Source organism: Drosophila teissieri, chromosome 3L (genome assembly GCF_016746235.2).
Source record: "Drosophila teissieri strain GT53w chromosome 3L, Prin_Dtei_1.1, whole genome shotgun sequence".
Lineage (NCBI taxonomy): Eukaryota > Metazoa > Arthropoda > Insecta > Diptera > Drosophilidae > Drosophila > Drosophila teissieri.
The window spans coordinates 9,188,242-9,210,837 of NC_053031.1; the positions used below are offsets into that span (position 1 = coordinate 9,188,242).

At 48.2% G+C, this 22,596-nt stretch overlaps 7 protein-coding genes across 7 annotated transcripts; 4 read left to right on the forward strand and 3 right to left on the reverse strand.

The window, feature by feature from the left end:
- The first annotated feature begins 171 nt into the window (after window positions 1–171).
- LOC122618362 lies at window positions 172–5,770 on the forward strand. Its single transcript, XM_043794756.1, has 2 exons — window positions 172–4,285; window positions 4,367–5,770. The coding sequence occupies exons 1-2, from the start codon at window positions 588–590 to the stop codon at window positions 4,428–4,430; spliced, it is 3,762 nt and encodes a 1,253-aa protein (XP_043650691.1). The 5' UTR covers window positions 172–587; the 3' UTR covers window positions 4,431–5,770.
- A 453-nt stretch (window positions 5,771–6,223) lies between these two features.
- LOC122618363 (sorting nexin lst-4) lies at window positions 6,224–9,636 on the reverse strand. Its single transcript, XM_043794758.1, has 3 exons — window positions 8,745–9,636; window positions 7,293–7,945; window positions 6,224–6,818 (listed from the first exon to the last, which is right to left on the reverse strand). Exons 1-3 carry the CDS (start codon window positions 9,495–9,497, stop codon window positions 6,527–6,529), a joined length of 1,698 nt encoding a protein of 565 aa, XP_043650693.1. The 5' UTR covers window positions 9,498–9,636; the 3' UTR covers window positions 6,224–6,526.
- A 424-nt stretch (window positions 9,637–10,060) lies between these two features.
- Window positions 10,061–13,579, forward strand: LOC122618364 (sialomucin core protein 24). Its single transcript, XM_043794759.1, is given in 3 exon segments — window positions 10,061–10,186; window positions 10,309–10,424; window positions 11,561–13,579. Coding segments are annotated over 2 exon segments (801 nt in total). The 5' UTR covers window positions 10,061–10,186; window positions 10,309–10,351; the 3' UTR covers window positions 12,289–13,579.
- A 37-nt stretch (window positions 13,580–13,616) lies between these two features.
- On the reverse strand, window positions 13,617–14,931 carry LOC122617145 (nucleolin). Its single transcript, XM_043792868.1, has one exon. The coding sequence runs from the start codon at window positions 14,855–14,857 to the stop codon at window positions 13,691–13,693; it is 1,167 nt and encodes a 388-aa protein (XP_043648803.1). The 5' UTR covers window positions 14,858–14,931; the 3' UTR covers window positions 13,617–13,690.
- Window positions 14,932–15,183: 252 nt separating this feature from the next.
- On the forward strand, window positions 15,184–16,332 carry LOC122615908. Its single transcript, XM_043791086.1, has 2 exons — window positions 15,184–15,306; window positions 15,371–16,332. Exons 1-2 carry the CDS (start codon window positions 15,225–15,227, stop codon window positions 16,330–16,332), a joined length of 1,044 nt encoding a protein of 347 aa, XP_043647021.1. The 5' UTR covers window positions 15,184–15,224.
- Window positions 16,296–19,074, reverse strand: LOC122615907 (nibrin). Its single transcript, XM_043791085.1, has 4 exons — window positions 18,992–19,074; window positions 18,114–18,926; window positions 16,511–18,054; window positions 16,296–16,450 (listed from the first exon to the last, which is right to left on the reverse strand). Exons 1-4 carry the CDS (start codon window positions 19,008–19,010, stop codon window positions 16,370–16,372), a joined length of 2,457 nt encoding a protein of 818 aa, XP_043647020.1. The 5' UTR covers window positions 19,011–19,074; the 3' UTR covers window positions 16,296–16,369.
- Window positions 19,075–19,290: 216 nt separating this feature from the next.
- Window positions 19,291–22,559, forward strand: LOC122616244 (integrator complex subunit 7). The gene is made up of 2 exons (XM_043791629.1): window positions 19,291–20,857; window positions 20,909–22,559. The coding sequence occupies exons 1-2, from the start codon at window positions 19,388–19,390 to the stop codon at window positions 22,442–22,444; spliced, it is 3,006 nt and encodes a 1,001-aa protein (XP_043647564.1). The 5' UTR covers window positions 19,291–19,387; the 3' UTR covers window positions 22,445–22,559.
- Window positions 22,560–22,596: the final 37 nt, after the last annotated feature.

A 22,596-nucleotide genomic window follows, 5' to 3' on the forward strand; every position in this document is an offset into this window, starting at 1 on the left:
ATTTTCAGCATTCTTAAAATTTGACTTGCTAGACTTTGTAATTGGAATAATTTTAAAATTATGACCGTTATTGCTATCGATATTATGGGAAACTTCCGATTGCATGGGAACTTTTACGATTGTTCGCATGCGATTACCGTCATAGAGCGCTGGCGATTGCTTAGAAAACTATATCGAAATATCGAAAGCAAACCAAAACATATACATACAAAAATTCATTGATTTTGTCAACGTAAAACACACAGTGTAGCAGGGCAGTTAATTCTGAATGCGGTTAAATAGCACGGTCAACTGAATTAGAAACGCTGGAGCGGCACAAGTGCGGCGGCAATGCGAACGGACTGAAGATAGAAGCCCCCAAGCGAAGGCTTTTACCTGGGCCGCTGTCCAATCAGAACGCTGCTCCCAATCAGAACTGGGCTGGGGGCTGGGGAGGCGAGAGCGAAAAATCCGGATACGGGGGGGCAGTAGCAAAAAGCCAAAAACGATAAAAACGAGCGACGAGTGTGGACTAGCCAGCAATGTTGGGAAAATGACAAGGGATCTGGGAGTACGGATCACGGACCACTAGCGGATACGGCCGTAAAATGCCCCGGAACACTTGCAGGCCAAGTGAATGCGCTGCTGCTAGCCAGGATGAACCGGAGGCGAGTGCGAATAACAACAACCACAACAATAATAACAACAACAATAATAACGAGGGCATCATCAAGCAAGAACTGGAGGCAGCTCCGCCGGTTTGCCACCGGAAATCGGAGCGCCGGAGAGTGGCCCGTGATATATTCCTGGTCTTCGAGGAACAGACCACCCGGCGACGAGGGAAGGGAGCACGGGGCAAGGCCACAAGGGCCAAGCAAAAGTTCGGACACCTGAAGGTGGCCAATACGCCGCGCATCAACAAGAATGTGCTGCGCGACATTAAAACGGAACCAAAGTGCAGCACGGAAGCCGTTGTGGCGGCTGCTGCCCCAGCTATCATACCCATTCCCGCACTGAATCCCCCAATTCCTCTTCAAATAGCCACGCTCAATCCCCCACTGCCGGAGGAGCCGACGTTAGCCAAATCCTTGCCGCGAACGGCGGCCGTTAAATTGGAAACCAAAACACACGTGACATCCATAGCCACTACATCCAATGTGGCGGCACCCAAGCGGATCAGTCCCAAGCCCAAGGCTCCACCTGTTCAGGAAAATGAAACGGAAAAGGAAACGGAGGTGTTGTCAGCTGCAACTCCTACTCCTCTGCCAACACCCAAGCCCGCTGCCGCACCCGCCACTTCGCCGACGACGCCCAGCGTCAATCCCATCTTCCTGTGGGTCAAACAGGACGATACCCGCATCGTGGAGGTGCGCTGCGAGGACTACGACAAGCGGAATAGGATTCGTCTGACCAAGACGACCAACGGCTGGCGCTCTATGCCACGCACAGATGCTTCCTCAACTAGGATAGTCAAATTCTTCCACGGCTCCGCCGCCCCACTGATGAAGGTCAAGCGCGAGCAGCATCTGCAGCGCTTGGAGGAGGAGGAGCAACAGCATCAGGAGCAGGAGTTGGAACAGGCAGAGGATCATGAGCGAGAACAGGAGCAGCCGGAGCAGCAGTTGCCCTCCATCGGACAGACTTTGTTGCAGGATTGGGATGACAGTGCCACGCAATTGCCGGACGAGCTCGACGAGGAGGAGGAAGAGGGACAGGAAAGTGTTGCTGCGCAGCAGCAGGACAGCCACTTAGCCACTGTACTCGAAGATGTTGTGGTGATGCCACCTGCCCAAGAGCCGGAGATGGCGCCCACGCCCTGCTTCGATGGGCTGCTGGACAGCGAGGAGACAAATCCCTCCACCAAGGCCACCAAGACCAATACGCCCACATATCAGAGCTCCACGCCCTCGCCGCTGCAAATGCAGCTGTGTCCCAAAACGGGTCTGTTTCTGCCGAAAGGAGATCTTGCCCTGGTTCAGCTCCCTGAGGAAGATGTCCTGCCCGAGGACGCGGAGGATAAGCCACTAAGTGGAAACGATCCCGTGGAGTGTTTTGATGCGAATACTAAGAATCTGAAGGATCTGCTGGACGATGCCGATGATCTGCTACAGAATTGCAGCAGTGAAAATGGCAGCAGTGGAGCTGATCTTCTCGACTCGCTGGTCAAGCGAAGTTGCGAGGACAATCTCGTCCAGGAGACGCGGCCTGGCAACGGAACCAATCCGCAAAACTCCTCATCCTCCGGCGACGGACTGAGCTCGTTTTGTGTGCCCGATCTCGACAAGGACCTGCCCAGCATACTCAGCATGGACAACGACGATGCGCCGAAGTGTCTGTCGTTCAATGAGGCGGGTGAGATCGAGGGCCTGAACGGGGAGCTCTTCCTGGGCATCGAGGCCTTCGAGAAGCAGCATGAAGCGGTGGCCACCGAGCCGGAACCCCAACCGCCCACGCCAGCCACCGTGGAAATGACCCAAACGCCTACGCCCACACCGACGCCTGAAAAGGAGATTGAAAAATCCGCCGTAGTCGAGGAGACGCCCAAGGATCTGAGCTACAAGAAGCGCGAGGAGGTGTGTCCACCATCAGAATCGCGTAGTCAGTGTGCGGTGACCTCAAGTTCGGATATACTCAAGTCCCCGGAGCGGGATCTCCAGTTGCCGGCCAACTCCATACCTGCTGAGGTGGAGACCACTTCGGAAACCATTAAAAATCTCATCCTGGAGCAGTTCCTCAAGCTTAACAACAATCCCCAACAGGCGGAGCCCATGGATCTGGGCAAAGCTGGCCGCGATGGGAAGCTGGAAACGGTCGTCATCGACGACGAGGAGGAGGAAGATTCCAGCCAGCCGCTAAAGAAGAGATCCAAGGGCAGCATTAAGATGGACAAGGATCCGGACCCACTCACCCAACTGAAAATGCTGATCAGCAATCCGCAGTGGAAGGTCCCAGACCCGATACTCGTGCCAAAGGATCGCCTCGGAGCGGTTTTGGCCTCGCCGGCCCGAGAGATTCCATTGCTGTTGACCACCAGGCCGGAGTTGCGTCTTCCCGAGGCTTTTGCCTATCCAGAGATCATTCAGAATCCGAATATTCTGGTAGTTACCATGGAGCAGTTGGAGGCCATCCTAAAAACGGAATCGGAGCAGGCGGCCAAGGCGACAAAAGACCCGGATCCGGTGATCGTGGTGCCAAGCAAAGCGAGAAGTCCCAGTCCCAAGCAGATACAGCCCAAGCCTGTGCCTGTTCAACCCAAACCGCCTGCAGTTGCCCCGGTGGCGCCAACTCCACCATCTCCGGCGGATTCCAGCCTCTCCACGGATCTGAATGCCACCACACTGGCGCTGCTCCAACAGATGCTGTGGCTACCGTACTTTGGCCAGTTGTCGCAGGAGTTCTTCAAGACCATTAAAGATCCGCTGGGACTGCAAAGAAAGTTTATGAGCAATCTCCTGCCGCTGTACAACAGCCAATTTGGATTGCAGCATCTGGACGAGCTCTACAAGCAGTGTATGAAACAAAAGTCGACGGAAGAGCAGCCACAGCCCAAGGTTACCACTCCCGTGCCGCCTCCAGCAGCAGCAGCGCCTCCACCTCCTCCTCAAAGTACGGCCAGCGGACCAAATTCCTTTAATGGCTTCACCAATCCCGTAGAGCTGGCTCTCATGCAAAAGCTGCTGCAGCCACAATTGCCGCAGTTCCTTAACTGGGATGCGGCCAAGGAGGCATCGTCCACATCATCGGCTGCTGCCACCTCAAATCATCATCATCAGGAGCACAAGCGACCCAGGAGGGAAACCGAAACGGAGTCCACTAGCAACTTCACCAAATCCAAGCCTTCATCCGGTGCTCCAAGTACAACTGCTGCTCCACCACCCGCCGCTGCGCCTGTGCCGGTCACCACTGCGGCTCCGGCACCAGCGCCGGCGGAGCACAAACCCCGACTGACCATTAAATCGCTCTCGAATCTGCTGGAACCGGAGGCGAACGTGGTTCCACTTCTCAATGTGCCCTTCGACGGAATGCGAGGGCGTCCCTCCATGCACAAGGCCGTGCCAGATCAGGCCAAGGGTGACGCAGGTACGGGACGCACACTACGCTCCAGTAAAGCCTGCGTCACCTACAACCCCCTCGAGCAGGCCAAGCAGCAGATGCATCCGGCCGCCGCCACGCAGCAGCAGCGAAAGCGGAACAACATGCTCGCCCAGGACGTCCAGCAGCAACAGCACCAGCAAAATCTCGCAGATGCGGCGGCAGCAGCCGGCATGGATGCCAACTCGGCGCTCTGGCATCCTCTCTTCGGAAGGTGAGTGACTTTCCAAAGCTAATGAAACAATATATCATCTGTCCAATCGCCGCATATTAATCCACATCCGTTTCCTTGCAGCAATCCCAAGCAGGGCTACAATAGCCCGTGGCAGTGGACCACGGTGACGGCGTCAGGTGAATGACAGTCAAGCCGGGCTCAAAAGGAGCCAGCACCTGGACCGGGAACAAGGACGGCCAGCTACGAGGAGCAGCAGCAGCAGCAGGACTACAGCAACTATCACGCCTCGGCCAAGCAACAGCAGCAGCAGCAACCACAACAGCAACCACAACTTCCAGCAGCCAACAATCAAAATCACAGCAACAATAGTAGCAATAAATTTTGTTATCCTACGGCGGCGGCCATGGAGAATATGTTCCAAAACAATCAAATGGCGGCCGCTGCCGCCGCACGCGAATCCCTGCTGAATTCATATCTCTATCAAAAAGATAGCGATGCCAGCAATTACATGACGGAACAGAGCTATTGGCAGCAGCAGCACCACCAGCAGCAGCAGCAGCAACATCAACAACATCAACAGCAGCAACATCAACATCAACAGCAGCAACAGCAACATCAACAGCAGCAACACCAACAGCAGCAGCAGCAACACAAGCAGCTCCAGCAGCAGCAGCAGCAATGGAGCGGCAACAACGGCAGCAACAACCAAAGGAGCAACAACTATGCCAACAACTACGCGGCGGCAGCAGCCGCCTCCATGTACATGCAACACTTCAATCCCTACATGCAACAGAAGGCGGCACTGCTGGCGGAGAAGGCCGCCCAAGCGGCGGCGGCGGCAGCGGTACAGAACAGCAACGGTAGCAATAAGCACGGACGCTTCGGCGGGGACTACGGCTAGAGTCCAGTGGGTTCCACGGTTCAGCTAACCGGAACGCAAGACACTTGCGCATTAACATAAACATATAGGCGTATATAACACTTGGGTATAATAATAACTATATATTTAGAGGCAACGTATAGGCCGTTTTACCGCCAGGAATTGGTAAAGGATAAACCATGATTTTCCTTTAGTTTAATACACAGGAACAGCAACAACAACAAGGTAACCGGAAAACAACAACAATAATTTATAAACAACAAACAAGGAGGTAAACAAAAACGCAAGAAAGCAGAAAACATAAAAACTTAAATTGAATTAGTAAAAATTTGTTATTGGTAGTTTGTTAACAAAAAAGAAAAACACAAAAAATATGAAAACAGAACAAAAAAAAAAGAAACGAAAACAAAAACAAAAAATACGACAAGTAAACAAAAAATAATGTAGAGCGACGAGAAAGCGGAAGGCAAAAGCAAAAAAAAACCTAATTATTGTATTATTGTTAACCAAAATCTATTATTATTATTATCTCAAGCTGCGTTATATTATTATTATTAACTCGTGTGTCTGTATATAGCGTTTTTATCTAGATGTATTACACTTAGTGATCCCCCCACCCCGATTCCCATCCCAAGAACCCAAGAATCCGTCTATCCTCCAAAATGCCAGGACAATCCTTGGACCCATCACCTTTTCGCCACCACCCTCACCAAAAATCAAACGAAAACCGCAGCGCTAAAAGGCAAAACAAACAACCGATTTTGTATTCATTCCGAAATGTGTTTCTTTTTGTTTTTACTAGTTATTACGCCGATTATTTATGAACTTTATGAACACGATGGAAATGAAAATGGAAATCATCCCTAACATGTGCAATCTAACACTTATGTTCTAGATACAAAAACCAAACACAAGAATCACAAAACTTATTAACGCGAAATGGCAAAGCAAACGCATGAACATGAAAATGGAAAAATAAAGAGAACCCTTTTAGAGAATTTCGCTGATAAAGGCAACAGAATAGCAAATCGCCACCGACTTTTACTTTGGGGGTTTGGGTTGCTCCATCCATGATGTTGCAGATGATGCACAAGTGGTTTTATATAAATATAGTTATATTTGCTTTTCAGGTTCAGTGTATAATAGGCATATAAAAGTTAATTTCTGTATAAATACGCAACTTTTCACTTACAAACAACATTATGTAATATTTTTCTGTTTAACATTTAGTTAGAACCACGCTTAAAGTAAGAGTTCCTTTCTAAGGCATTTGAAATGCGCGCGTGCGAATGTTTTCAGCTATATCTGTGTGTATCTCTGTGGAAGTGTGTGCCCGGTGCGGTTTCTTTGTTTCTTTGTGCTCCCAGCCGATCTCCAGCGATCGCGGACCGCGTACCAATCTACTCGATCTGACGGTTGGCCTCCTGCAGGCGCGCCACCACGCCCTGGTAGAACTTAATCTGCTCGGCAATGAAATTCTTAAGCGTATGCTTCAAATGCGTATCCCGCTCGCTCTTGAAGTGGGTCAGCTCGGCCAGAACCGTGTAGGAGACGACATCTGTGCGCCGGTTCACGTCGTGCAGCTGGGGATTATTCATCCTGCCCTCGCCGGCCAGTTTCTCGCAGTCCTTTCGCTTCTGTATGGCACCCTTGTGCGTGGAGAAGATGTCCGGAAAGCAGTTGAGTACGCCCCTATTTGGAAAAGCCAGAATAGCAATCAGACAATGTTTCTAGATTATTCTATAAACAAATAGCGACGGGAAGTTCCCACATTTTCTAAGAGTTACGTATGTATGTATTTTGTACTACACTAAAGGTCAGTCCGCGTAGGAACCACAATAATCTAAAATAAACCATTGGCCACTAATCGATTTTTCTCGCGAAACTACAGGTTGATTGAAACAATTGTTCATCGAATGTAAGTAAACAATTTGACTTGCTTATAAATAAACATGAAACTTTATAGCTTGAAAACAATAAATAAGAAAGTAATCAATCGCAGGTTTTTAATTGTGAGTAATTCAGTTATAGATGTACCCATTGAACATCTAGTATAGATATGACACATGTGGAATTTCCTTTTTCAGTCATCTAATCAATTACTGCTGAATGGAACGTAACATGCTATGCTTCCCATCACTTATACGTGATAAGACGTCAACCCACCTGTAGATGTGCAGTCGATCCGAGAGGGGAATCCAATCCTGCTTTGGCTGCTCGCCAAAGGCCTGTCCAATACCGATAAAGATGCCGCCGATGCGGCCGACGCTCTCGGAGAGCGGAACCGCGTTCCGGGTGGGCGCACGCCTCTCGTCGATGGCCAATGCCTTGGCCAGGTCTGAGAGTCCGTCACCGATGCGCTGAAACTCCTTTTTACTCTGCGACATGGAGCGCTTGGCCATGTCGTTGGATATATTGTTCAGGTTGCGTACGGCCACGTCCATGCTGTGAATGAACTGGGTGCCCAGCTCCATCTGTGCGTCCACCTTGGAGTGCAGCAGGTTCTTGTCCGGCGGCGAAATGGCCAGGCAGTAGTTGACGCCCATGTAGGGATCTCGTTCCGCCTTGCGCTTGCCCGACTTCCAGATCTTCTCGTCGCGACAGGTGAGGAAATGATACCAGACCTCGCATTTGGAAATCACCGGATGGCGGCACACCCAGTCGACGAACTCCTGCAGCTGTACGCGTCGATGCTCCACGAATTGCTCCTCATAGCGGCCGGAGATCTGCTTGTCCGGCAGCGGGGGCACCGGAATCAGGCAAAACTTGTCCACCAAACGTTCGTGCAGCCAGTCGAAATGCTTGTAGCGACGCGACACCTAACGAAAGGGAAACCCAGATTAGATATGACCAATTAATTGTGATTGGGACACGCAAAGAGGAGTCCGGAGCGGGGGGTCTGCGGTCGTTGCTGACTCATTCCCCGCGGCGGTTCGCAAGCAGAAGCAATCATCGTAGTGCCGTTGGCTACCAGTTGGTCAGAATTGCCCCCACAAAGAAGAATTTTAAATGCTTTTACGACACTGTAATGCCCTACCTATTTGTATGTCTGTTTTCTTGGACTTTAAACACTTTACAAAACGCTTTGATTTTGGTTTAGAGAAGAAAGTTTTATCGTGCATTTATACTTCCTATTGTTGTAAGGAATAAAGTCTATCGTAGATACTAAGAAAGGAAATGAGCAATATCTTTAAATAAAAAATGTTTTAACCAAAAATAAAGGTAACGTTAGGTAACATGTTTGTAAAAGGAAACAATAAGTAAGTGGTACTTATTATTATTATTCAATTTAAATCAAACTAATTAAAGAAGTAGATGTACACCCCATTTACATTTTCCCAACAAAAAGGTCATCTTGGGGTCAACTCAGTTGGAAAATGTTGGCCGGCAATTAGTGCGGAGTTTCGATAAACAAAGGATTGGTCTTTCTTTCTGTTTCCATTCCGTCTTCTCGAAAGCACATGACCCAGCCCAAATTACCCTTGGCAGAGGGTAGAGAAGCACAGACACATATTATCAACAAAATATTGCACCCGTAGTTACACACACATGCGACCGCGGTCGGAGCTTTATCATATTGTGTTGTTAATCACGGCGATATCAGGGGAGCAAACTTACGGATATGTTGTTGAAGCTAGGCGTCAGTTGGTAGGCGATGAACGTCTTCATCCCCTTGAATTTGGACTCCTTTTTGGGGCTGGCCACCACAACGGAGTAGGGCGAATGGTTCTGCGTCCACTGGTAGATGGAGTCCTCCACCTGTGTTATGTAGGCCATCTCGCATTCGGGTATCTTCTCCTTGGTGCTGGACAGGCCGAGTATATACGAATCGGAACTTTTGGCGAACATGCCCTTCTTGACGGTGCCGGCTGCACCAGTCCCACCAGCCACGGAGGCCAGCGATTGGGTATCATCGTTGGGGGCAATGGGCAGGTGTTTGTTATCGTAGTCACTGGTGGAATGCGACAGTCCACCAGCGCGCGCCGCCTGACCAGCAGACTTTTGGCCACCTGGGCCAATTTCCGAGTACGTTTCATTGTCGTCGCTCCAGTCGTCCTCATCATCCCAGTTGCTGCCATCATCATCCGCCGTCTGATCGTAGCGCGGCAAAGGGGGCGAGGCGAATGGATCCGGGACCTGTGGCACCGAGGTCGCTCCACTGGCGCTCAGCTTCTGGGCCTCTGCCGCCGACATCACCTCCACGTACGCAGCCGGGAAGAGGCCTATCTGGCCACGGGCGTTCTTGCCCTCCCACCAGCCTTCACCTACGTCGCTCCGTGTCACCGAGAGCACATCGCCCGTTGCGATGGAGAGCTCCGAGGAGCCCGGCTCCCCGGTAAAGTCATACATGGCGCGCACGTACGAGGTCATCTTGGTCCTCTCCTGGTGGTTCCTTTACGCTAATTCGAGTCCCGTCTCTACAGGGGCCATAAACAGACAAAAAATATCCACTGAATCTGAATCACCAAGTATGCAGTGTTACCTTTCTTCGGATTACGAAATTATACTGAAACTGACGTCTTCGCTTTGCAGCAACAAGATATAATGATATTGCAGCAATCTTATTAGCGCTATTCCTACATTTGACCTGATTTCTAACTATTATACAGAGGGTACTCTTTAAATTGTTTAGACCATTACCTCACCAAATTTATACAGTGTCCATTTGAATTTTACATACTTTCTTTACAAGGAAGATTTCGTAATAAAAAATTAACTTTATAAATGCTTACAATTATTTTAAATTCATTTCTAGGTGCGAGTGTTAAGTATTAGTTTTGATTTTGAAAATAAAGTTCTGTATTGCCATTTCATATTCAAAATATATATATGCACAATTTTGTTATTGCAGCAATTACAATTAATTAATGCGATTACATTACGGTCACACCGAAAGCACCGACGAGTTCCCCTACTGATAAGCGCCGAGTGCCAGGGCTGCAGAACACGGCTCAGCTGTCGATGTATCGGGATGCATCGAAGTATCGAGTTGGCATAAAAGAATCTGGTCTTCGTGTCGTGTTATTCATTCCTTAATTGCGCCTTGCTTTAATTTGTGGGTGAGCAAAATCGGAGCTCGGCGACATCGCCAGTTGTGCAATACTAACTCCAGCGGTATCTGTTAATCCCCAACCTCCACTTGGAAAACGTATTTCTTTTCCCCCCGGTCACATACTTGCAGATTTCCTCACTTTGTCGTTCGAGTATTCATTTTAACGACCACAATGAATCGGCAGGCGAAATTCCTAGTCTTGTGCCTCTTTGTTGGCCTCTTCTCCGCGAATTTGTGCGACGAAGGTGAGTCTTTGATCAAATTACATCGAATTAAAATGGAATTGAAGATATGGAACACTCATTTCTCAATTATGCACTCGCACACACACTTGCATGTGCCTGCGTACGTGTGCGCATACACTTCGTACGTGTGTTTGGATGTGTGTGCGTGTATGTGTGTGTGGATGTGGGGGTTTTTTAAATGCCAATTCCTATATTGAATATCAATTCTCCGGCCATTTTCTCTTACTCCGATTTTGGGGTAATGTTCTCAGCAGGAGAAGTGTATATCTGCAGCTTTCCAAAACGAGAAACTCCAGATTTACGAAAGTCAGTTCATTGAATTGTTTCATTACCATACGTAAATAACGTTTTATTTTGTTTGCTAGCATTTATTTTAATCATTACCTTTTCTGCGTTCCAATTCCATGAATTGTCTTATTAACATACGAAAATATTTGTCCACATTTTGGTATTTACTGATTTGGAACCATATTTCATATTTTGTTGACAAACATTTTCATACTTTGCTTATCGGCTTTCTTAATCTTTATTTAAATACGTTTTAGCACTTTCTTAAATTGCATTATCGCTTAAAAATAAATAGAATTAAAATTCAGATTAATTTAAACAAATTAACCTTTACTTTTTAAACCAAATCAATTTGTTTTCTTTCGCTTTCGGTTTCTGTTTGACCATTTTGACACCATTTACATGTGAAATGGAACTATTTTTATTTTCAATTCTTACGAAAGCCTTACATACACGTACTCACGTTGTTCTCTTTGAAATATTGGAAATTGATGAATGACAGTCCGCTGTGCACTGTGCACTTATCATATTATATTTGCCAATTTGTTTGCTTTTATTTTAAAAGTGACGCATACGTTTTTATCTACAATATTCGTTGCTGATTACTGCACACAAGCCCAGTTTTTAAAGCCATGATAAGCGATGTACTTACATATCACTATATTTTTTATGTTATATTAACATGCTATTTAAGTTGACTTTTTTGTGGGACTGCATTGGGAAGTTTCAAAAATAACTAATAAATCAATATCCAGTCACTTAGATTTTTTATTTTTAGCTATACTACACTATTTGCCTATTATTTGTTAGACTTACATTTATGATCTCTTTATATTCTTCTGTCTCAGCGGTAACCACACCGGTGCCAATAGAAACCACCACGCCGGACGCCAAGAACACAACAAGTCCGCCGGACACAACCACCACTGTGACGACACCGTCGACCACAACAACGAGCACCACAACTGAGAAGACAACTGTGACGCCACCAATCACCACATCGACTGAGAAGCCCACGACAACCACGCCGGCTAGCAACACCACCACCACTAGCACCACTCCGGCCAGCACCACCAGCAGCAGCACCACTCCGGCCACGACCACCACCACGCCTGCTACCACAACAACTACGACCACTCCGTCTCCGAACTCGACCACAACTACGCCGCCACCACACACATCGACCACTCCGGCGCCGAAGCCCGTGCCGTGCGGACATTTCGATGGATCCTCGTTCATTGGCGGGATTGTGCTGACTCTGGGCCTGCTGGCCATCGGCTTGGTGGCCTACAAGTTCTACAAGGCCCGCAACGAGCGCAACTACCACACCCTTTGAGCCGCCACCGCCTTTACGTCGGCCTTCAATGCGGCAGCCGGAGCTGCGGCGGCCAGCAGCAGCGCCGCATCCACGGATGCGGAGCGTGTGCGGTTTGTCCAGCCTTCGATACCGCTAAGGTCGCCGCCAACGCAGCCTCCGCCACCACCACCCGCCCACATGGGTGGCAGTGGTGGTGGTGCGGCTGCAGCTCCACAAAACTGCTCGCCATCGGCCCGTGATCGGTTGCTGCACACATAATTTAAACGCGGGGAGCCACACAATATTACCCAATATAATTAATATCCAAAGAGATACCCCCGATACCCCGATTCCCCAACAAAAAACACACAGAGAAAACGGCAGTCAAGTAAAGTCAGTTCTTAAATTGAAACGATAACCCCCTGAGCGGATTTAATGCGGGCCGAGATAGAAGGAGCAGGCTCTACATTCTTGAATACTTTCCTTATCAGTTCACACACAGTTACATACTACACACTCTGAAAAGAAATCAAATATTTTTCCTTTTATGCATTGCATCCATATGTAAGGGAACGTTTTTTGCAAACATCAGTTTATCAGCAACTTGAGCGGATGTTCAACGCCTTATTGAGGAGTCCGAGGAGCCGCCTGTTACCGGGTTTCCAAGGGCGACCATGAACCGACAAATGTAATGAGTAATGAGATCGAAACGATACGAATCGAGAGGAGTAAGAACAAATAACAGCAAATATGTGAGACTGCTTGATAGCGAGAGAGTGAACAGATCAGAAAATGGAAAGCGGCTGGCGACGGCTTTGTTTCTGTAATTCATAGAGCTACGAAAAGGAAATATAAATTTTGATTATATTTACACAATTTTTGAATAACTAAAATCAATTCATTCTAGGAACTAAGAATATATACTACCTAAACTCGAGCTATACACAATGGAAACGCGTTTCAATTTACTCATTTAATGTGCATTTTTTTTCTCCATCATTAAAAATAACCTCTGCTGCGTTTCCCCCGGTCTTTGCCCACTTGTCTATCGATTCTGCTCACCCCGCCACTCCGGCGTCCGTGGTATTGCAAAAAATCAATATAGCGACTAACGATGCACGCCAACAGGATTTTCGGATTGCGATGCACGGTTGATATGCGTTTATATGCGATATAAACAAATATATCTAGTTATACTGCTGTAGTAGATTTCAATTCGAGATTCGAGGAAGCCCAGCCCCATGTTAATGCATACACGCAAATGTTGAATATTTTGTACTAGAATGGAAACTATACATATGAATTACTTTTACCTAACCCTACCGCGCTTGCTGTTGGATTAATACACCTTTGAAGCTACAAATCGATCACATAAACCCTTCAAGTTTACGCGAATGAACACTCTGTGCACATGATCAATCTCATAAGTATATAAGCTAAAGTAACCAATCAATGTATATCCAGTAAATCACTCAACCGGCTTACTACAAATTATATATATATATCTCTATATATATATATAAATATCTATGTATATCGTGTACGATAATAAATATTTTAAAAATTTAAACTCTATTCTAATATTTTCAATTGAAACACGTTTCATATTTGTTTTTACACCTAATTAATGGTCAATCAAAAGTGGGAAATTTTATTTAAATTAGCAAACATTAACTACATTCTATTCTGCGCTTAGTTTCTTTAACTTTTTGGGTGTCTTAATAATAGGTGTTTTTTCCTTGGGCGCTTTTCTCTTTAGGTTTCCCTTCGGCTGTTGCTTAGTATCTTTTTCTGGTCTCTTATTTTTAGGGGCTTTCCCTTCTTCCGCCTTTGACTTCTTATCGTTTTGCTTCGGACTCCGTGCTTTCTTTTCAGGGGATTTCCCATTCTCGGCCTGCCGCTTGAGCTTATCTTTGGAGCTCCGCTTCTTCTGAGTGTTGAAGCGCAACACCAGAGGCGTGCCCGCCAGGCTGAGCTTCTCTTTGATGGCCTTGCGTGCATCGTGTGTCGTTGGCAGGGTTACGGTCGCCGTGCTGTAGTCGCGGAATTTGCCCTTGCCCGGTCGAATTTGAATGTCGACTGCGTCCTGGAACAGCTGGCGCACTTGGGCAATCGAACTGGTCTTTGGCAGGTTGGTAATGACCACGGACGAGGTGAAGTTACCCTTGACCAGGACCTTCTTGGTGGCTCGCTTCATCAGAGCCTTGGTGCGTTTGTTCTCGACGGATGTCTGCTTGCGGGTCACCAGCTCATTGACGAAATCATCGGAATCCGTCTTGGGCAGGGATACGAACAAGCCCTTGTGCTTCTCATCCTTTTCAATGGACGCCTTGATTTCCTTAAAGGCCTGGTCGCGGTCTTCCTTCGACTTGAAATCGACGAGGCAGAAACGAGCGTGCTTCTGACGAGGCTTTGTGGACTTCAGCACCAGTGGATGCAGAGCCTTAACCTTCGCATTGAATTCCTCCACGTTCAGGGGCAGTTTTTGTGGGAACCGGACATACAGCCGCGTGCCTTTTAACTGCTCGTACTTGGTGTGGATCTTCTCGTCGATTATCTCGGCGCGGCTTTTGGGCTCAGGTTTGACTTGTTCTTCCTCCTCGTCATCATCTTCATCGGATTCGGTGGCACTGGCATCCAGATCCAGTTCGGATCCATCGGAATCCTCTGCCTCGAGCTCCTCCTCCTCGGAGTCCTCTGCCTCGAGCTCCTCCTCATCGGAGTTCTCTGCCTCTAGCTCCTCCTCATCGGAGTCCGCTGCCTGCAACTCCTCCTCTTCGGAAGCCTCGGAGTCTTCGGCCTGCACTTCCTCTTCCTCCGATGCACTTTCCACCTGCTTTTTCTTCATGTTTTACCGGAAAATTAAAATGTTTTCTTTTCAAATTCAACTTGCACGTGTAAACGGCAGTGTGACCAACTGTTGCCATTGGTGGAAAATCTAAACAAACCTAAAGTTATCAAAGCTAGAATTAGTGATGGCAATTCGGCTTCCAAAATCTAGCCGATTTCATATTTATAGGAAAATAATTAATGAAAATCAAAATTCTTTGCAGAATTAAGGTGCTGAATCTCTAAATAAGAAGATAGATATAGCAATAAATTTTACCGGTTAACTAGTAATCAGCTAATTTCAATATACAAAATTCTAGCTATAAAAAACAAACAGCACTGACGGGTTGTTTCTTTCGTTTCGATTTTTAAACCGCAACAGAAAAATGGAAAATTCGTATTTTTGGAATGAATTTCAATTAAAACAACCTCCATTGGTGACGCTGCAGGTGAAGGACACGGGTTTCGGTATGTTGTTGCAGTTGGCAATCAAAAAAAATCACAATAACAAAGGATCTCTCCCTGCAAACAGCAAAAAATGTGTTCGTGGTCATCAACAGGTTCCTGCAACAGTTGTCCGAACCGGATGCCAAGGATTTCGAGGAGACGGCGGCGATGATTGGACGGCTGATGGCACGGCGGAAGAACTCCTTCCGCAATATGCCGGGATTTCGTTCCGTCTGTAAACTGAATGCGGCTCTGTGTCGCCTGCTTCGTTTGGATTTGGCCAGGGATCTGGAACAGTTTCGTGGTGCTCTGCCGGATGTGTGCGATGAGGACTTGGGCGGAGCCATGCCCACGCGGAGTAGTTTTGAGTACATTTTGGTGCGTCTCTTGGCCTTCTATCATCTTCACGAGCGGATCAGGGAATGCTGCGTCAGTGCAGCCACATACTTCACTCAACTCCTGCGCATAAACTTCTTCATGGACTTCACTACGCTGCAAATCGCTGCCATTGCCAAGATTAGCAAATTGAGCTCCTTGCAGGCCAGCAGAAGTGCGATACTGTACAACAAGCTGCGCCCTCAGGTTCTCAACTTTCCACAGGTGCAGAAGCACAAGTTCCTGGCGGAGAATCAAGAACTTCCTGCCAGATTAGAACCCCCAAAGAAGCATAACAATCGAAACCAGACAGCCGAAACCCCCGACATAGTCCTGAAGCCCAAAAAGGTCATCACCAAATTGGAAAAAGCCAAACTGGAGGCCAAATCTGATGTGGGCACGATAATTGCCAGGAAGGAAACAACCGCTCAAGATGCAAAGAGACCCAAATTCAATGCAGAGGTCCTAGCCACTGTTGCGGATGCACAGAGGTTCATTGAACGCGAGTCAAAGGCCAGGAAACTGAATCCACCACCAGAAAGTTGTTTAACCAGGAAGATTGCCAAGCACGAGTGGCTGGCCGCCCAGACGACGTTCCAGCGCAAGTTGTCCAAGGAGCCAGAAAAGGCGTTGAGCATATTTCGCAAGTTTATTGTTAACAAAATAAAGTAACTTCACAAGCGACGATAAATTACATTTAGACACGACATTAAACGCTGGTTACTACACCATCAGCCAGCCGCAGACTCTTAAGCGCCACAACTCGCTTTTGTGGATGGGGATTTTTGGTCTAACAGGGGTACACAATTATTATATCGTTTAAAGCATTTGTTATTCATTTGACACTCACCTTTACAAACTTCTTAAAGTTCTTGCGGCCGACATGCTTGTTTACAGAATCCTCAAGAGAAGCATCCACCTCCTCCTGGGAGCGAATGACAATGTTCAAGTTGCACATGCGCACCTCGATGCTGTCCTTCATGGCGGCCAGCCACTGCTCCTCATCGGGCTCCGCCTTAATGGAGGTTTCCAGCTTAACCGAATCGGCGTCTATTTCAGGTTTGATATCAACGTGTAGCCTGCTACACGATAACCAACCACTGGTGTCTACTTTCCTGGGCCTCTCCGTACGCGGCGCCACTACGTACTTGGTTTCTTTTTTGTTTTCCACTTCGGGTACAAAGGGTTCGGTTAACCGGGAATCCTCGTCATCTTGATCACTCTGTCTTTCAGAGTTAAAGTTGAACAAGCCATCGGTGGAGTCATCATTTTTCGGAGCCTCCTGCGTCTTTCTTTTCTTTTTGCTGTCTGCAAAGTTGAAGAGGTTATCACAATCGTCGCTGTCGCTTTCGTTTAGCAGCTCCAGGCGTAGACGCTTGCGCGGTTGTGTCTGGGATTGGGACTCCGACTGGGGAGGCACTGAAGCGGCCTCTTGTGGCTGTGATTTCTCCAAAAAGTCGACCACACTGATTTTGGCTGGCGTTTTGCCTTTGCTGCCCGACTTCGGCTGAATCACAGACTCTGTTTTCTTCTGTGGAGATTTTCGGAATTGAAATAGGTCGCCTTCATCTTCTTCGTCACACGAGGCCACCGATAAAACAGGGCGTTTTGGTGGCACTACATGCTTGTCAGCCGGTTGGTTTGTAATATTTGTGGCCAATGATTTGCCATTGAGTCGTGGCGAAATCCTGGTTGCAGCTGATGTTTCTGTTTTCTTCTTGGGCAACGAAGTGGCTATGGGCACCGTAGCTGGTGTTTCTTTCGGTTTCTGGGCATTTTCGTTCTCCTCATCCGACGAGTCAACACAATATACCTGTTTGGTTCTACGTGTTATGGGCTTACTCGCAGCTCGAACAGGTGGTTGTACGGGTATCTCCTCTGGGATAATTTTGCTACGCCTTGTTACGCGTTGAACTGGAGCAGGCGCAGGAGCTGGTGTCACATCTTCATCATTAGACGAGTCCAACTCTATGGCAATATTTGATTTCTTGTTCAGTTTCGTAGCGATCACCGATTTAGCTCGTTTGGACAATGTTGATTTTTGCTCTTCATCCGAGGAGTCGACTGTTAAGGCATGACTCCGCTTACGCAAGGAAGATTGCGGCTCCGAAACGGGCATGGAAGCTCCTTGGTCCATTTCGCATTCATTTGACTCGGGCACCACAAATTCAGAAATGGGCATTGCATTGGATTGCGCCGAGTTGCGTTCCGTGTTGGGTACAATGATCGAAGAGTTAAAGGCCATCGAGGAAGTTACAGATTCCGTGGTGGGCAATGAATCTGAGATAATAAACTTGTGCGTTGGATTGCAGAACTCTGTTATAGAGCAATGGATCAAGGCCATGCCAATCTCGTACTCCTGGATAATACGTCGACCATTTTGCTCCAGAATATCTAAAAATTGTACATTCTTTACTTAAACGCTGTGATTTTTTCATTATTTCTAGACCTACCTTGTATACTATTGATTGATTCAGTGGCCTGAGACTGGGAAGAAGGCACATACTGTATGACTATCACATCACTCTTAGTTAGGAATGTTTTGCGCACACCCGAATTAATATCCTTGCAAGTGGCTCCAGCTTTCTGCACCACTGATCCGTACATATCAAAGTGTTTGCGGTTCATGAAGACGAACGTTTTGCCGGCGAAAAGACGCGTGCGCTCGGGACGCCAGGTGACATCTATGTTAGTGGGCTGAAAGTCCTCTGGCTGTGGCCATCCTTCCTTGACATGAATGCTCTGCGCTGACTGCAGCATCTTTCGCCAGTACGCGAATGTGACGATTGGTTTATTTTCAAGCATAGCGTGGAGTAGTTTCACGGTCACCGAGACTTCGTTCATGGTGAGATGGGTGCAGTCATCGGTCCAGTTCGAAGTGACCGTGCCGCCCATGGGTTCAAGCATCTTCGTCAGCTCTTGGACCTCAAGACGCGTCAATGCGGAGACAGTTGTGACCAACTTCAGTTGGGTCACCTGCCAAATGCTCGTGTTAGCGCCAAATCGCACGCGTGTTTCCACAGGCAATGGAGTCAATGTCTTGGCAGGCACCTTGCGCGGCTTCTGGGAATGCTTGGGAAAAATGAAGGTGCCATATCTGGAGGCAAGGTCCTCGATATGGAGGGTGTCATCACCATCCGCATCCGGCTGGATGAGCTTGGCATGATTGCGACTTATACTGAGGTCCTGCGCAACAATTAAATCCGTGCCCAGGCGACCAATGGTGTACACCTTCTTACCAGGAAACAACACAAACTTTTCGTCATCTATAAAAAGTATTTAAAAAGCTATTAAGCTTATAATGTGGGTGTTTTGTAGAATTTTTACGTGCCTTTGGTCAAAACAAACATAATTTCAAAACATTAACAAATTCAATAAATAGCGGGAAGTGTGACCTTAGCTTGTGCAGTTGCTAAAACCAGCTACACAGAGACAAATAAGTTGCGAGTATAATAAAAATAAAATTAATAATGGAATATAATTTTTATTTCTAAATTATTATTTGTTTTCTTAAAGGTAAGTTTATTAAGTAAGTTCTTAAATTTTAGAATCTCTTGATCACTGTTATTCTCAAACTATCGTGGAGTGACCAGATATCGTTTCCTTCGAACGATAAACGAACAAGAAGAAGCATTAGCAGCCGGTTTGTTTTTGTGTCGTTAAGCGAATTTAAAACTCAATAAATCCGATTTTCCTGCGATAAATGTGAGTGAGGACACCAGTAACCATGGCTCACCTGACCGGCACCCGTGTGAGCACCTTCAACGAGAGCTTCCTGAACGAAAATGAGCACGACTCGAATGCGGTGCTCATGGAACTGGACAAGGGATTGCGGAGCACCAAGCAGGGCATCCAGTGCGAGGCGGTCGTCCGTTTTCCACGCCTCTTCGAGAAGTATCCCTTTCCCATCCTCATCAACTCGTCGTTCATCAAGCTGGCCGACTACTTTGTCAGCGGTTCGAACCTCTTGCGTTTCTGGGTGCTCCGTGTTTGCCAGCAGAGCGAGAATCACTTGGACAAGATCCTCAACATTGACAACTTTGTGCGTTGCATTTTCGTCGTGATGCACTCCAACGATCCGGTGGCGCGTGCTCTACTCCTGCGCACCTTGGGCGCCGTTTCCCGTGTGATTCCCGAGAAGCAACAGGTGCATCATGCCATTCGACGTGCTCTGGATAGCCACGATACCGTCGAGGTGGAGGCTGCCATCTATGCCAGCAGCTGTTTTGCCGCCCAGTCCAGTTCCTTTGCCATCAGTATGTGCGCCAAGATTTCGGACATGATCGAATCGCTACAGGTGCCCGTGCCAATGAAGCTGCTCCTGATTCCCGTGCTGCGACACATGCATCACGAGGCGACCACAGCATCGCTGGTCAGCCGGCTGTGCATGGATCTACTGCCCAAATATCCGGCCCAGAGCTTTGTGGTGGCCATCATAGACACCCTCACTCAACTATCATCACGAACGCTGGTGGGAGTGCCTGGCCAGCTGGATGTTCTGCTCGATTTCATGCAGGACTTAAGGACACCCGTGCGCATCCAGGTGCTGCGCTCCTTCAACGAGTTGGCTGGACGCCAGAGCGTTCATGCCTGGCCCAAGCCAGCCATCAAAGCTCTCATTGACCGATTCGAATTGTGTACCAATTCTAAGGAGCAGTTTCTCTTCCTTTCCATCCTGCTGAAGCTGAGCGAGTGCCCGCTTACCTGCCAGCAGCTGCTTCGCGAGCATCGCGTAGCTCTGCTTCGTCTGTGCGTCCAGTGCATCAGCAAGCTGGACGACTACACAACTGCCACTCAGGCCATGGCAGTTTTGTCGGTTCTAGTGGCATTCGGCCTAAAAAAGGAGGGCAGCGGCGAGCAGGTGGACGATATACTCCATATGGTCAACCTACACATGGAAGGATTGCTTCTCTGCACGGCCAAGCGGACGGAGTGCACCCGCGATCTGCGTAGAGTCTTGACATACGGTATAAGGATCACGCAAGCCAACGCTGAATTTGGAACATCCTTCATCGAGATCGTGACCAATACTCTGGGAGATAAGGGTGCCTATCCGCCAGCCAATGCGGAACTTATGTGCGAGGCACTCGTCGGTCTGTGTGAGCACTTTCAGCTGCGCAAGTACGCCTTCTCCACCGCAGAGGATTTGATTGGAGACGACAATGCGATGGACACCGATGAATTGCCCGCGCCCAAGGTATCTACTGTATTAATACATCAAACCTATTCTAATACTGCTTAATTTCAGATTAATCCCATGCTAGCTCGCTTACCGCTCATCCTGCACAAGCTAAACACCATTATCGACCAGGAGAACTGCGAGCAACAGTTGCGAAGCGTGGAGATCCTGAGTTCTTTGGTACTCCAAACCACCATGGGCTGTTACCTGCCGCAAAAGGTGGTTCAGTGCTTTGAAAAGTGCCTGGGTAGGCTCAACTGCTGGACGCTGTACAGGATTGCACGCACGGCTAGTCGCTATGGTCACCACTATGTGGCTGCTCACATTTACACTAAGGTCTCTCAGATTGTGATCAGCGATCATATGCACTATTTCCTGGTGGCACTTTCGCAGATCTCGCAGGCGGAGTGCATTCTTAACTATGGCTTGGAATACGCCTACATGAGGGACAATTATGCACCAAAGGTGGCACCGGAGCCCTTAATGCCGCTAATGAAGCGCTTGGAGATGGCTAGCAATCTCTACCAGCAAGCGCTTGCCAGCCTGCGAGCCTGCTCCTCGCCGCAGCATCCGTGCACCTTTCAGCTGGAATATCTGAAGATAAGGGCACAGTTTCTGCAGACTCTTCATCTGGCTGTGACCGTCAAGAATGCTCAGGTGATTGTGCCGCCACCGGCAATAGCCGGAAGCTTGGCCCAGAACTCGCGCGACTATCTGCAGAAGTTCGGTCATGTGACGAACCAGCTGCGCAAGCTGGTGAAAGCACTGAAGGCCTGCGAGGAGACTTACGCCAGGCTCTACAAGTCCTCTTTCGATGCGGATCACGTTACGCTGGAGTTTCTGGAGGTGGCCGAGTTTCAATGCGCTCTTTTCGCCCACATCATCGAGTCGATTTGCTACGCCACTCCGCCGGAACCACCTGTATTTCTAACTACAGGCGATCACCCGGAGACGCGCTACTTCGCCGCCAGCTGCCAGCGCATGGAGCAGATGCAGAAGAACCTGCCGCAGGAGCCGGCCAATGCCAAGACCATTAGCAATCGGCATCTGGATGTCATCATTGCGCAGATCGAGATCATAACGAAGACACCGCTTTGCCTGCCGCGCTACTTCTTCCAGATCCTGCAGTCGACCCAGATCAAGCTGTCGGTGAGTCCGCAGCCAAGAAGCGCCACCGAACCCGTGAATGTCCAGTCGGGCAGCAACCTGGTGATCAAGGTGGAGGGTGTCCTGCAGCACTTCAGCAAGCAGAAGAAGCACTTCCGCCGCGTGGAGTCTGTTCAATTGAGCCTCACCTCACAGCTGATAACGCCACCGCCGCGATCCTCGCAAGAGCTGCCCAAGCAGGGTGCAAACGACACCGTGACCCTCAACCAGATTGTGAAGCCCCAGCGCGATTTCCTCTCCGGCAGCTTCCTCTTGCCCATCTCCAGTGGCGGCCACTTCCAGGTGACGCTGGAAACATTCGTGGTGGACGAGAACGGCATTACCTGGTGCACTGGACCCAAATCGTCGATGGTGGTGCGTGTGCTGGAGGATCCCAGCAAGCAGGGTGCTCCAGCGCCCAGCACTTCCCAGGCGGTGGGACAGACGAGAAGGTTTTGAACCACATGAACTACATGCTTGCATATGTCTTAGGATTAAATATTTTACAAAATATTAATGTTAGTTTAGGCATTTAACACAAAATGAATGAAAATATAACTTTTTCAACAAAGAATAGTTATTTTCTATACTTCATATTTATTTATTATTAT

Coding starts and splice junctions, on each gene's coding strand:
- LOC122618363 (XM_043794758.1), bottom strand. CDS start 9,497: ATGACCTCGTACGTGCGCGCCATGTATGACTTTACCGGGGAGCCGGGC. Junction 7,946..8,744: donor CTAGCTTCAACAACATATCC/GTAAGTTTGCTC, acceptor CCCTTTCGTTAG/GTGTCGCGTCGCTACAAGCA. Junction 6,819..7,292: donor GATCGACTGCACATCTACAG/GTGGGTTGACGT, acceptor TTTTCCAAATAG/GGGCGTACTCAACTGCTTTC.
- LOC122618362 (XM_043794756.1), top strand. CDS start 588: ATGCCCCGGAACACTTGCAGGCCAAGTGAATGCGCTGCTGCTAGCCAG. Junction 4,286..4,366: donor TGGCATCCTCTCTTCGGAAG/GTGAGTGACTTT, acceptor GTTTCCTTGCAG/CAATCCCAAGCAGGGCTACA.
- LOC122617145 (XM_043792868.1), bottom strand. CDS start 14,857: ATGAAGAAAAAGCAGGTGGAAAGTGCATCGGAGGAAGAGGAAGTGCAG.
- LOC122615907 (XM_043791085.1), bottom strand. Junction 18,055..18,113: donor ATCAATCAATAGTATACAAG/GTAGGTCTAGAA, acceptor TACAATTTTTAG/ATATTCTGGAGCAAAATGGT. Junction 16,451..16,510: donor ACTTTAAGAAGTTTGTAAAG/GTGAGTGTCAAA, acceptor TACCCCTGTTAG/ACCAAAAATCCCCATCCACA.
- LOC122616244 (XM_043791629.1), top strand. CDS start 19,388: ATGGCTCACCTGACCGGCACCCGTGTGAGCACCTTCAACGAGAGCTTC. Junction 20,858..20,908: donor ATGAATTGCCCGCGCCCAAG/GTATCTACTGTA, acceptor GCTTAATTTCAG/ATTAATCCCATGCTAGCTCG.
- LOC122615908 (XM_043791086.1), top strand. CDS start 15,225: ATGGAAAATTCGTATTTTTGGAATGAATTTCAATTAAAACAACCTCCA. Junction 15,307..15,370: donor GGTGAAGGACACGGGTTTCG/GTATGTTGTTGC, acceptor CCCTGCAAACAG/CAAAAAATGTGTTCGTGGTC.